The sequence below is a fragment of the Triticum dicoccoides genome, chromosome 7A (genome assembly GCF_002162155.2).
Source record: "Triticum dicoccoides isolate Atlit2015 ecotype Zavitan chromosome 7A, WEW_v2.0, whole genome shotgun sequence".
In the NCBI taxonomy this organism is placed as follows: domain Eukaryota; kingdom Viridiplantae; phylum Streptophyta; class Magnoliopsida; order Poales; family Poaceae; genus Triticum; species Triticum dicoccoides.
This window is the reverse complement of record NC_041392.1, coordinates 42,760,720-42,771,939: the sequence shown is the minus strand read 5'-3', so window position 1 is coordinate 42,771,939 and position 11,220 is coordinate 42,760,720. Positions and strand designations below refer to the sequence as shown.

General features: G+C 41.8%; 1 protein-coding gene across 1 annotated transcript; it reads right to left on the bottom strand.

Moving 5' to 3' along the window:
* Positions 1–2,333: 2,333 nt before the first annotated feature.
* Positions 2,334–3,981, bottom strand: LOC119333014 (probable indole-3-pyruvate monooxygenase YUCCA11). The gene is made up of 5 exons (XM_037606057.1): positions 3,807–3,981; positions 3,370–3,485; positions 2,816–3,049; positions 2,606–2,728; positions 2,334–2,513 (listed from the first exon to the last, which is right to left on the bottom strand). The coding sequence occupies exons 1-5, from the start codon at positions 3,979–3,981 to the stop codon at positions 2,334–2,336; spliced, it is 828 nt and encodes a 275-aa protein (XP_037461954.1).
* Positions 3,982–11,220: the final 7,239 nt, after the last annotated feature.

The window sequence follows — 11,220 nt, the reverse complement described above, 5'->3', positions numbered from 1 at the left end:
TGAATTGAGAAAATGTTTTTGAATTCAAAAAAGTTCATAAATTTGAAAATAGTTCACCAATTTGTAAAAAAGTACATTAATTCAAAAAAAGTTCATAAAATTGGAAAAGTTCATGAATTTCGAAATTTGTTCATGATTTTGAAAAGTTCACAAACTTGGAAAAAAATCATGTTTTTAAATCGTCAGATTTGAAAAAACTTCACGAATTCAAAAATAGTTCATGGGTTTTGAAATGAAGTTCTCAGGTGTGAAAAAATTTCATAGATTTGGACCAAAAAGTTCACGGATTTGAAAAAAATCACATATTTGAAAAATCATCTGTATTTTCAATGATAGTTCTCGTATTTGGAAAAAGTTCATCCTTTTTTGAAAAACAATTCATGGATTTAAAAAAAGTTCACAGATTTAAAAAATGAAGTTCACTAAAAAAAGTTGCAAAAAACTGAAAAAAGTTCATGGATTTTAAAAAATGTTCACTAGACAGTTTGCAAAAAACTGAAAAGAAATCACAGATTTGAAACAAGTTCTAGAAAATTGAAAAAGGTTCATGCTTTTGAGAAAGAAAACAGAAAAAAGGAAAATAAAAAAAACTGTAGAAAAACTGGCGAAATAAAACACAAGTAATATAATTAGAGCCTTCGTTGTAGTGTTACATAGTAGACGCATAACTAAAAAGAGGAAAAACAGTTTATTGGCACGTAAGTTGTTGTGGCCGAGTTGGTTGTCCTAGTTGACTTGATCCATTAGGTGGAGAGATTGTAACCTACTTTTGCCCAGTTTTTGAAGTTCGGAAAAACAAAACAAAATCTGAATGGGCCAAGCCCACGCCGTTAGTTGAGAGGTCCTCTTCGGCACTCTCAGCGCCGCTTAGGCTAGCTGGCGCTCGAAGGCAGCCAGTAATGGGCCGGCCCAGCATCGCTGTCGTCCAGCAAAAATGCTCCAAAAAGAAACGTGAATACTGCGCTACTATTTTGCAAATACGGGAATGAACCAGCATGCCAACGCTATAAACACGAGCGACTAACCACTGCACGACCATCGCTTTGGTGTCATCAATTGAAAAACACACTATTTGACCATCTTTCCTGTCCCCGTATAAATTATTTGGGGAAAAAATCATAAATATGAAAAAGATTTCACGAATTCTTAAAAAGTTCATCTATTTCAAAAGCAGTTCGCGGATTTTCACAAAACCATAAAATCCAAAAAGTCCACAGATTTTGATAAAAAAATTCACAATTTTGTAAATAGTTCTCTGAATTTTGAAAAAATCTCACGGATTTGAGAAAATTTCATGGATTTAAGAAAGGTTCATCGATTATGATAAAAAAAGTTCACAAATTTGAAAAGAGTTCACCAAATTTTGAAATAAAGTTCACGGATTTGAAAAAACTTCATGGATTTAAAAAATCACCAATTTAGATTAAAAAAGTTCGCAAATTTCAAAAGAGTTCACCGCATTTTGAAAAAAGGTTCCTAGTTTATAAAAAGTTCACCAATTTCGGTAAAAAAGTTCACTAATTTGAAAAAGGTTCACTAGTTTTCAAAAAGGGTTCACAAATCTGGAAAAGTTCATGCATGATTTTTTTTAAATCCAATGAACTTTTTCTTAAATGTATGATTTTGAGGGAGGTGGGCCCCCCAATCCTCCTATATCCAATCCAGAGTGTCCACGTTGCACATTACGTAAAGTACATAGATTAGTTTACATAGGTGTAGCATTGTCCTTGTATTAATTGCACTTAGTCCCTTGTTTATTTTCGCGAGCACTTAGTCCCTTGTTGTAAAACATCATGTTCAAGGGGATGACTTTTGCATGTGTAAATTCAAGTAAATAAAATACTGTAGGTAACTGTTCAATAAAAATTACAAAGCTCTTTGCACAATGTGAGTATAAAGCCCTTGATTATATTATAAAAGTAATGCTTACTCCCTGGCACATATGAACCTTGAAATAAACAAAAATCTATTTCTATCAAATATAGATGAAGATAGATAGACAGGTGGCAGTGGATAGATTTTTCAAAGAATCAACCGTCTAGCACACTAGCCCAGGTAAACTACATGTAAAAGATAAAAAACAAATCACGAACACGCAAATGACCTTTGCGTTTCATTGCATTAGAAGGATGGGGGAAAGTTATAGTCCTCCTAGGAGGTTAATTTTACAGTAGATCATACAACTCAGTGGACATCCCAGGATTGGTGCAGAACAACCTGCAGGCCTTGTGCCCCTGCCTTAGCCCATCATCGGATCTCATCCTTGATCTTGTTGAGGAGCCCAGTGATGAAAGGCATCGCGTTGTCGAAGACGCATTCACTGATTTGATAATCTAGTCGGACATAGCGCCTATCACTGATTTGATGTCATTGGCAATATTCTTGGCATCTGCTGCAATACCAGCCAATCCTCTCCTTCCTAACCCAGCACAATAGAGCCCATTTTCACCTTTCCAATGATTTGGATATTCTTCGATGGGCAGTCCATTGCCATTTAACATGCTCTCACCATTCTGGGATAAAAAAATATAGAGCTTGTTAGGAGATTTGACAATTGTTGCACCAAGAAAAAAACTCAGACATATTCAAACATCGATGTTGTTACCTTGAGCCATATATTTGCTGTGCTTTTGTATCCAGTTGCAAACACAATCACGTCAAATGATATCTTTTTACTGCATTGAAATTCAACTATATCGCCCATGATCTTACTAATGCTCCCCTGTACCTGTAGGAGATGAATAGAATATTGATAACTTGGCATACAAAGACAACATATGTTATGAAATCTATGTCTTGTCAAGAATATACTTACTTTGATGATACCTTTTTTGATTAACCCAACAGTGCCAACATCAATAACAGCGGATCGGCCGGTTTTTGACTTGACGATCATTGGACCCATTTTTGGCCTTCTGATGCCATACCTCGATAGGTCTCCAAATATTAAATTTGCCGCCATCACAAGGAGTTTATCCACTAGATTCAGTGGAAGGCGGCGAGCAAGTGTCATCCCCAACCGGATTAATTCCTTTGTCATTACATGAATCTGCAACCACAAAACTTGTCACATCTCTTTTGAAGCCTGCATCATCGAATAAAAATTCATAGAATCATCTTCTTTCAAGAGTTAAATTTTCAGTGTAGTTCGTCTAATTGCTTAGTTGTTTGTGCATGTTATAAAATAGTTTATCGCTCTATACCATGAAATACTTTCTAGTAATAACTCTAAAAAGTCGCATCCTTCTAATGGTGGCTATAATAAGAAATTGCCATGTACCCACCGAAAATATATAGTGCCCGTAGGGTGGGGGTGGGGGATTCCCTAGTGTTTCCAGGTCAAAAATAATATATAGTGCATGGACATACCGGGCTTCGTATAACAACTGAAGTATTGGCACCATGGGCCGCAAGGTCATAAGCAATTTCCATTCCAGAGTTGCCAGATCCAACGACCAATGCATTCATGCCAGAGTAGCTCTTGCCTGACTTGTAGCTTGAGGAGTGGATGACATCACCCGGAAAACTTTGCAGTCCGGGGATCATTGGAATATTCTCTGCACTATTCCCACCACTTGCCACAACAAGAAACTTTGATGTGAACCTGACTATTGTGCTCTTTGCCATGTCATGTGCCACGATGGACCAACATTTTTCGTCATTGTCAAATGTGGATGACTCCACACTAGTGAGATACTTGGGTTGAATATTGAAATGCTCAACATAGTCATCTAAGTACTTTACAAACAAGGTTTTTGGTATGTATGTTGGAGCATCTAGTGGGTATGACATGTGTGGCAACTCACAGAACTCCTTTGCAAGATGCAGCTTGAGGCGATCGTAGGCGCGGTTGCGCCAAAGCGACGCGTTGCAACTTTCACGCTCGACAATGACATAGGGAATTGAGAATTGGCTAAGGCATGCTGCTGTTGCAAGGCCTGCTGGCCCAGCGCCAACAATCAACACTATAGCATTCTCCATTTCAAAGAGAATAGTTGACAAAGTTGTGGGATGGGTGCAATGGTAGGCTGGAGTGTTTGCTTGTTTGCTCGATGAATCTTTGAATGCATATATGGGCATATATATACCGGTATGTTTCATGTGTCAATCTATTTAGAATGAGGAATGAAAAAGGCAAAGATTTATTGACGCCTTATTCTGGTGTGTACTAGTATTCCGCCTAAATATTGAACGTTGGTGTGAAAGCATGTCCTGATACATTAGAGGATACAAAATAGGCAGGAAACGCACTCTTGATCGATTGGTTTTTTTGGAAACTTATCAACCGGCTTTGGATATGTTTATACTAAAATCTCTTTACAATTTCTTTCCATTCGTGCTGTCATCAATGAAAATTCATATGGGATAAGGATATGTTTCGTACTAGAGGCAAACACGCGCCTTGTCGCGCCGTTTTCTCTCAAGGCATTTTTTCATGCTAATTTCTCTCAAGCATTTTATTGGTCACGGATCCATCAGAATATTATTTCTTTCTTTTTATTTTTTGGTCCAAACTTCTGTTCTTCGTTCTTCCCCGTGCCTTGCAATTTCTATTTTTCTACCGACATGCGGATGGTCGTGTTATGGAAACCGTGCATGCTTTGCCGTGACAATAATTTTTGGCGCGCTACTATGGTTCTGGGTCATCACTTATCACCAAATAACTGTGTAGTTTGTGGCGGACTGTTAAATGTAATGCAATATGATTTTTTTGTCCACTTCAAAACGTTGGACATCTAGATGTACACCTAAAATTATGAGGCCTCAGACAAGCTATCAAGCATGTATGTTAGGAAGCAACAATTTTGGTATAAACGAACAATAATCCCTGATTTCCTACAACATGTACCAGCTTCATGTTAAGTATGTTGCAGCTTGGACCATCAGCAAGAACAATTTTAGTCCTGCTCCCCAGCTTCCTCTACTCAAATTAATCACAGCCCGTAGTCATTGTTGTCTGGATTTTATTTGAACTATTGCTAGGAGTAAATATATCCTAACCATGTGACCAGGTGCAAAGATTTCTTTGCACTACAACTTGCAAAGACTAATAGCTTTGTTCCGCTTTGTTATTTGCCAAACGTATGACAAATTGGCCACAATATTTACACAATGCTTGGCAAATACAAATGCTCTGTATCCATGTTTGCACCGGCAAAAAAGAACAATAAACACAAATAGTGGGAAATAGAATAAGAGCTAAATGACATACCTTTTCAGCTGAATTCTTCAGCCAGCAAGATTCTGAAATAATATTTACCAAAAAAAAGTAATCCTTTTCCTTGTAATTCCAAGATAAATAAAACATCCATCAGACTGAACTGACTGGTCACGAAAGGGATTATAAGGTAACATATTAGGATCACATCTAAAAAATGTGACACCAATGTGCATGTTGCATAACCCATGAGAAATAAAAGCGATAAGAAAGATCCAAAAGCATACTTAAATGGTCAACTAACCAATCCAGATCTAGCCAAAGACAAATAGTGTATATGTTCATGTGACGACTGATGAAACTGAAACTGTGAAATTAGCAGGATAGTATAGTTGTTGAACCGGTAAATAGCTTTTGAGGTTTCATGCTATAATACACCTTTTAGACTTTTAAAGTGTAACGTGAATTTTGAATCCTTGAACAGGGGAAGAAGGCTAGCCTTGTCGAAGAATATTGTATAGATAAAATAACTGTTATTTTACAATCAAGACCAAACCAAGCTTTGAACTGGTGATAACACAGTATTGCAACAAGCTTCAGACACCTAAACTTTGAACACATGAACCATCAATGTAAAGCGGCATTGCTGGAGAAAATAGCAGAACTGACCTACAACAGATGCACATGATTCTTCAGTGGAGAGCATAATTGGAGCACCAGTAAGAAAATTCTTCATGATTTTGCCAAGTGTGCCGCCACGCCCCAACCATGCTTGTAAGCCAACTACCCAGGTAGGCGTACGGCCGTGCCGCAAGCAGCTGCATCCATGCCTCGGCTCTCCCCTGGACACAACCGCGATCAACGACACTGCTGCGCCACCCAGCTTCACCCGTAGCCGTGCCATACTGGTTGCCTTGCTGCGTTCGTGCAGCTTCTCCCTCTTGTAAAATTGCGGGCAGTACACAAACTGCAAGCAAGCATATTCCTAGTTCTCATGTTAGTGGATACCAAAGTGTGGACCGAAAGTCACATAAAAAAGATAATATTGACACTCCACAAGAATAGGTATGTATCAAGAGCAGAGTAATTGCTCATTGTACATCACTAATAGCACAATGTCGACAGCAGAAACCTGGATCCTTATCTAATGCTACGCAAAGGTGGATACAGAGAGAGGCTTATATGGCCAACTAATGGTAAAAACATATTGATGTATTTAACAATATGCAACTTGAGCAATTAGAAAGATACACGTAAAATCCAACCTGGATCCTGATAACCCACAAGTATAGGGGACCGCAACAGTTTTCGATAAGTAAGAGTGTCGAACCCAATGAGGAGCTAAAGGCAGAACACATATTCCCTCAAGTTCTATCGACCACGGATACAACTCTACGCATGCTTGACGTTCGCTTTACCTAGAACAAGTATGAAACTAGAAGTACTTTGTAGGTGTTGTTGGATAGGTTTGCAAGGTAATAAAGAGCATGTAAATAAAAAGTAGGGGTTGTTTAGATAAAGACACAACTAAGTTAGTTTTAGTAAAAAGCTTTTTGTTACGAGAAAGTTATTTGTCCCTAGGCAATCGATAACTAGACCAGTAATCATTATTGCAAGTTTATATGAGGGAGAGGCGTAAGCTAACATACTTTCTCTATTTGGATCATATGCACTTATGATTGGAACTCTAGCAAGCATCCGCAACTACTAAAGATCATTAAGGTAAAATCCAACCATAGCATTAAATCATCAAGTCCTCTTTATCCCATACGCAACAACCCCCTTACTCGGATTTGTGTTTCAGTCACTCACGCAACCCACTATAAGAGAATCATGAACGTATTGCAACACCCTACAGCGGGGATCCCTCACGCTTGCGCGACACAGAGAGCACCATAGGACAGCACCAATAATAAAACATGCAACTCAAACCAATCACGATCATCAAATAACCATTAGGAGAAAACGGATCTACTCAAACATCATAGGATATCCATACATCATTAGGAAATAATATATAGCGTTGAGCACCATGTTTAAGTAGAGATTACAACGGGTAAGAGAGAGGTTACACTGCTGCATAGAGGGGGGAAGAGTTGGTGATGATGGCGGTGAAGTTGTTGGTGAAGATTGCGGTGATGATGATGGCCACGGCAGCGTTCCGGCGCCACCGAAAGAGAAGAGGAGAGGGGCCCCATTCATCTTCTTCTTCCTTGACCTCCTCCCTAGATGGGAGAAGGGTTTCCCCTCTGGTCGTTGGCCTCCATGGCATGGGAGGGGCGATAGCCCCTCCGAGATTGGATCTGTCTCTCTGTCTCTCTCTGTTTTTGCGTTCTCAAATTCTACCCTTTCACCGTTTCTTATATTCCCGGAGATCCGTAACTCCGATTGGGCTGAAATTTTAACACGATCTCTATCCGGATATTAGCTTTCTTGCGGCGAAAGAAGGGCATCAACCGCCTTACGGGGTGGCCACGAGGGTCAGGGGCGCGCCCCCTGCCTCGTGGCCCCCTCGGGCATCGTCTCACGTGGATTTTTCTTCCCAAAAATCATATATATTCCAAAAAAAATCTCTGTCAGATTTTATCCCGTTTGGACTCCGTTTGATATGGATATTCTGTGAAACAAAAAAACATGCAACAAACAGGAACTGGCACTGGGCACTGGATCAATATGTTAGTCCCAAAAATAGTATAAGAAGTTGCCAAAAGTATATGAAAGTTGTAGAATATTGGCATGGAACAATCAAAAATTATAGAGAGGACGGAGGCGTATTAGATCCCTCTCACAAGATAGACATGGAAATTAAGTAGCAGATAATAGATTGTACAATCATGTAGTGCGACTCTACAACGAATTAAACACCATGCATGATACTACATCCTAGTTTTCAGAGCGTGTCATATGTAGCTGACTTAGTGAATTAACTTTTCAAGAGAGGTTGTAAGCAATACATATGCATTTATCTTTGTAGTAAAACATGATTTTCATTTTTTAACTGAACAAACTGCCACTCGGAATTTAAAAGCAGGCTGAAATTGCACAAACTTAAGGAGGCAAGAGTTTGTTTAAGGCTTCAGGGGTAGGCCTACCTGCTTTCTACTGAAGTTTCTTATCAGAGTTGAGAAGGAATTCATCACCTATCATATGCTCCGTGACAAATTTATATTACCAATTGACGGGAATGTGAAGTCTGAAAACAAATTAAGCTATACAACTCTAGGCTCTCAAGTAAGCAAATCTATACCTACTATTAAAGGCAGGTGATATTCTTGGTTTGGTCCCGCTTCGTTTGGTCCCGCTTCAATTAATTTCACGTACGCTATTTGGTTTCGTTACTTGCCACCCGTTTTGGCCAAATAGAGGAAGCCCATCTGGCAGCGCACCGTGGCCCAGGTCCGGAGATCTGGCAAAAAATAAAATTGCCGATGGGAGGGTTCGATCTCATAACTTGCAAACCAGCCACACACAGTTTGTCCAACCGATCCAGCTAGAGATATGAGAGGATTTTTCTCTCCCGTTGCAACGCACGGGCCTCTTTGCTAGTGGAAAATAAAAGAAGAACAACCAATGTCAGTGGTTTATGTGTTTCCTATCTGTACAAAGGGATCTTTCCTCCACCTGATGAACTAAAGGCAACGTGGTGCCACTTGTTAATACATAACAGTATTACCATGGAATCATTTGTCCACCACTTTGCAAGCATGTAATAAATGAACAACTAAATTTAAGCAATGTCAAAAAATTGACAGGGAGCACATGAAGTCTGGAAAGGTCATTATCCTTAAAGGACAAAAGTATGGCATACAAATGGTGTTCACTCATATTTTGCCCCGCTAAATCTGCAGCCAGGAAAAAAATCAGTTTTGTTTTCCTTACATTAGAATTTGACCAAAAACTAACCATCCAAACATACCCTTAGGAAGAAGATTATGATACTTTTGACCGTCGAATCAACACATTTACAAGGTATTGCAGACCTTGTGAGATTGCATATTCTTGGCCTGCTAAAATAATTTTCTTGAGTAAATCGAGCACAAATGATATTTTACTTACATGCTTTTGAACTCAAGCATGGAGGGAATGAAACAGAGGAAGAAAAATATGCGCCTAAAAAGGGACAGACTTAGAGGAAGAACATGATGAAAGTTGAGGCCTCACCGTGCTGGTTAATGGGGGGAGACGGATCCACGCAGCAGAGAAACACAAAGAGAGGCGTGGGGGCGGTGGCGATGCACACTACAAAAATAAGACACATCAGTGACATTTTGGGCTGAACGATTTTTTTCCTGTCATACATATGACACTTCTATGACGATAATTGTGACAAAACCCGGTATCATCATAGATGTGGTGGGATCCTACTTCTATGACAAAAAATCATGACAAAAAATGATGACAAAAAATGGGCTTTTCGTCCTGGGCGGGCCAGAGACGCAGCTGTATGACATTCTTTGGGCCGTCCATGACGGAAAAAACCGTGGTAGAAGCGAGGGGGAGGAAAATTTCGGGGAGTTCCCGGTTACGGTGGGAGGTCGGGGGCCGAGCGATGCGCATTTCTCTCGTACACGTACGCGCGTGTGTGCGAGGCGTTGGCTCTAACTGAACCCGAGCGATTGCACTGCAGGCTACGCGTTACTGAACCCGAGCGATCGATCGATGGCTGTTAACTGAACCAGATCGAGCGATTCCTTCACTACTGCTGCTAACTGAAGCCGATCGATTGGATGAACAGTGAGCGTTGCAGGGGGGGTGGATGAACAGTGAGCGGTGGCATTGCCTCTGGATGAACAGGACCCCGTGGTGTGCAGGGCTTAATGAACAGTAGACGATGGAGGGGTGCCCGTGGAGGGGTGGTTTAACAGGACCCCGTGGTGTGGAGGGCTGGATGAACAGTAGACGATGAAGGGGTGCCCGTGGAGGGGTGGTTGAACAGTAGCCGGTGGAGTAGCGCGTGGTGGAGGCTGGATGAACAGGAGCCCGTGGAGGCTGGAGGAGGTCGACAGTAGCCCGTGAAGGCTGGAGGAGGTCAACGGTGGAGATGAACAATATCCCGTGGAGTCCCGTTTTGCGGTATGCCACACCCCTCCCGATCAACAGGACCCCCATTTCGACCGTAGCGCTCCAACACAAGTCCGTTTCCTCCGTTTTGCGGTACGCCACACCCCTCCCGATCAACAGGACCCCCGTTTCGACTGTAGGAGGTCCGTTTCCTCCGTTTTGCGGTACGCCAGACCCCTCCCGATGAACAGGATCCCGTTTCGAACGTGGCCGGTCGAACACAAGGTCGTTTCCTCCATTTTGCGGTACGCCAGGCCTCGTTTCCATTGCCTGTTCCGTCCAAACCCTCCCGATGAACACGACCACGCATTTCGTTCCGACCCAGCCGGTTGGCTCCCACGCGTTCTGTTGCCTCCCGATGAACACGACACATTCCGTTGCCTCCCCATGAACACGATGCATTCCGTTGCCTCCCCATGAACATGACACATTCCGTTGCCTCCCCATGAACACGACGACGATGCTGTTTCTCCGTTCCGACCCAGCCATGTACACGAGCCCTGGCCGTATTTATGCGCGAGTAGGTGTTCGAGACCCTGCCCGTATGTACCTACGCGGCCGTATTTTCTTTCTTGCACCCTGGCCGCTGTATGTACGTGTACATGCTACGTGCGCGCCTCTTCTACGACACGTACGCGCCTCTACTACGACACGTGTGCGCCTCTACATCGACCAGTATATATGTACGTACATGTTCACGACCAGAATGACAACGCTACGTGCGCTTCGACCAGGTGGGTCCCAACTGTCAGGCACGTCCTTGCCTGTGAAGATGTAGCTGGTGGGTCCCAGCAGTCAGGGGGGCGAATCGTTTTGTTTTTGTTTATTTTTGCCCGGACACACTTCCTTGCGTGCGAAGGTGTAGCTGCTGGGTCCCAGCAGTCAGGGGGGGATCGTTTTGTTTTTTTTTGCCCGGACGCACTTCCTTGCGTGCGAAGATGTAGCTGGTGGGTCCCGGCAGTCAGGGGGAAACATTTTTTTTGTGAAATACGGGGGCCCGT

Excerpts from the sequence above, each read along its gene's own strand:
- LOC119333014 (XM_037606057.1), bottom strand. The coding sequence starts at position 3,981 with ATGGAGAATGCTATAGTGTTGATTGTTGGCGCTGGGCCAGCAGGCCTT. Across the intron at positions 2,729-2,815 it reads TCAAAAAAGGTATCATCAAA|GTACAGGGGAGCATTAGTAA; the intron begins GTAAGTATATTC and ends CATCTCCTACAG. Across the intron at positions 2,514-2,605 it reads CAGCAAATATATGGCTCAAG|AATGGTGAGAGCATGTTAAA; the intron begins GTAACAACATCG and ends TTTTTATCCCAG.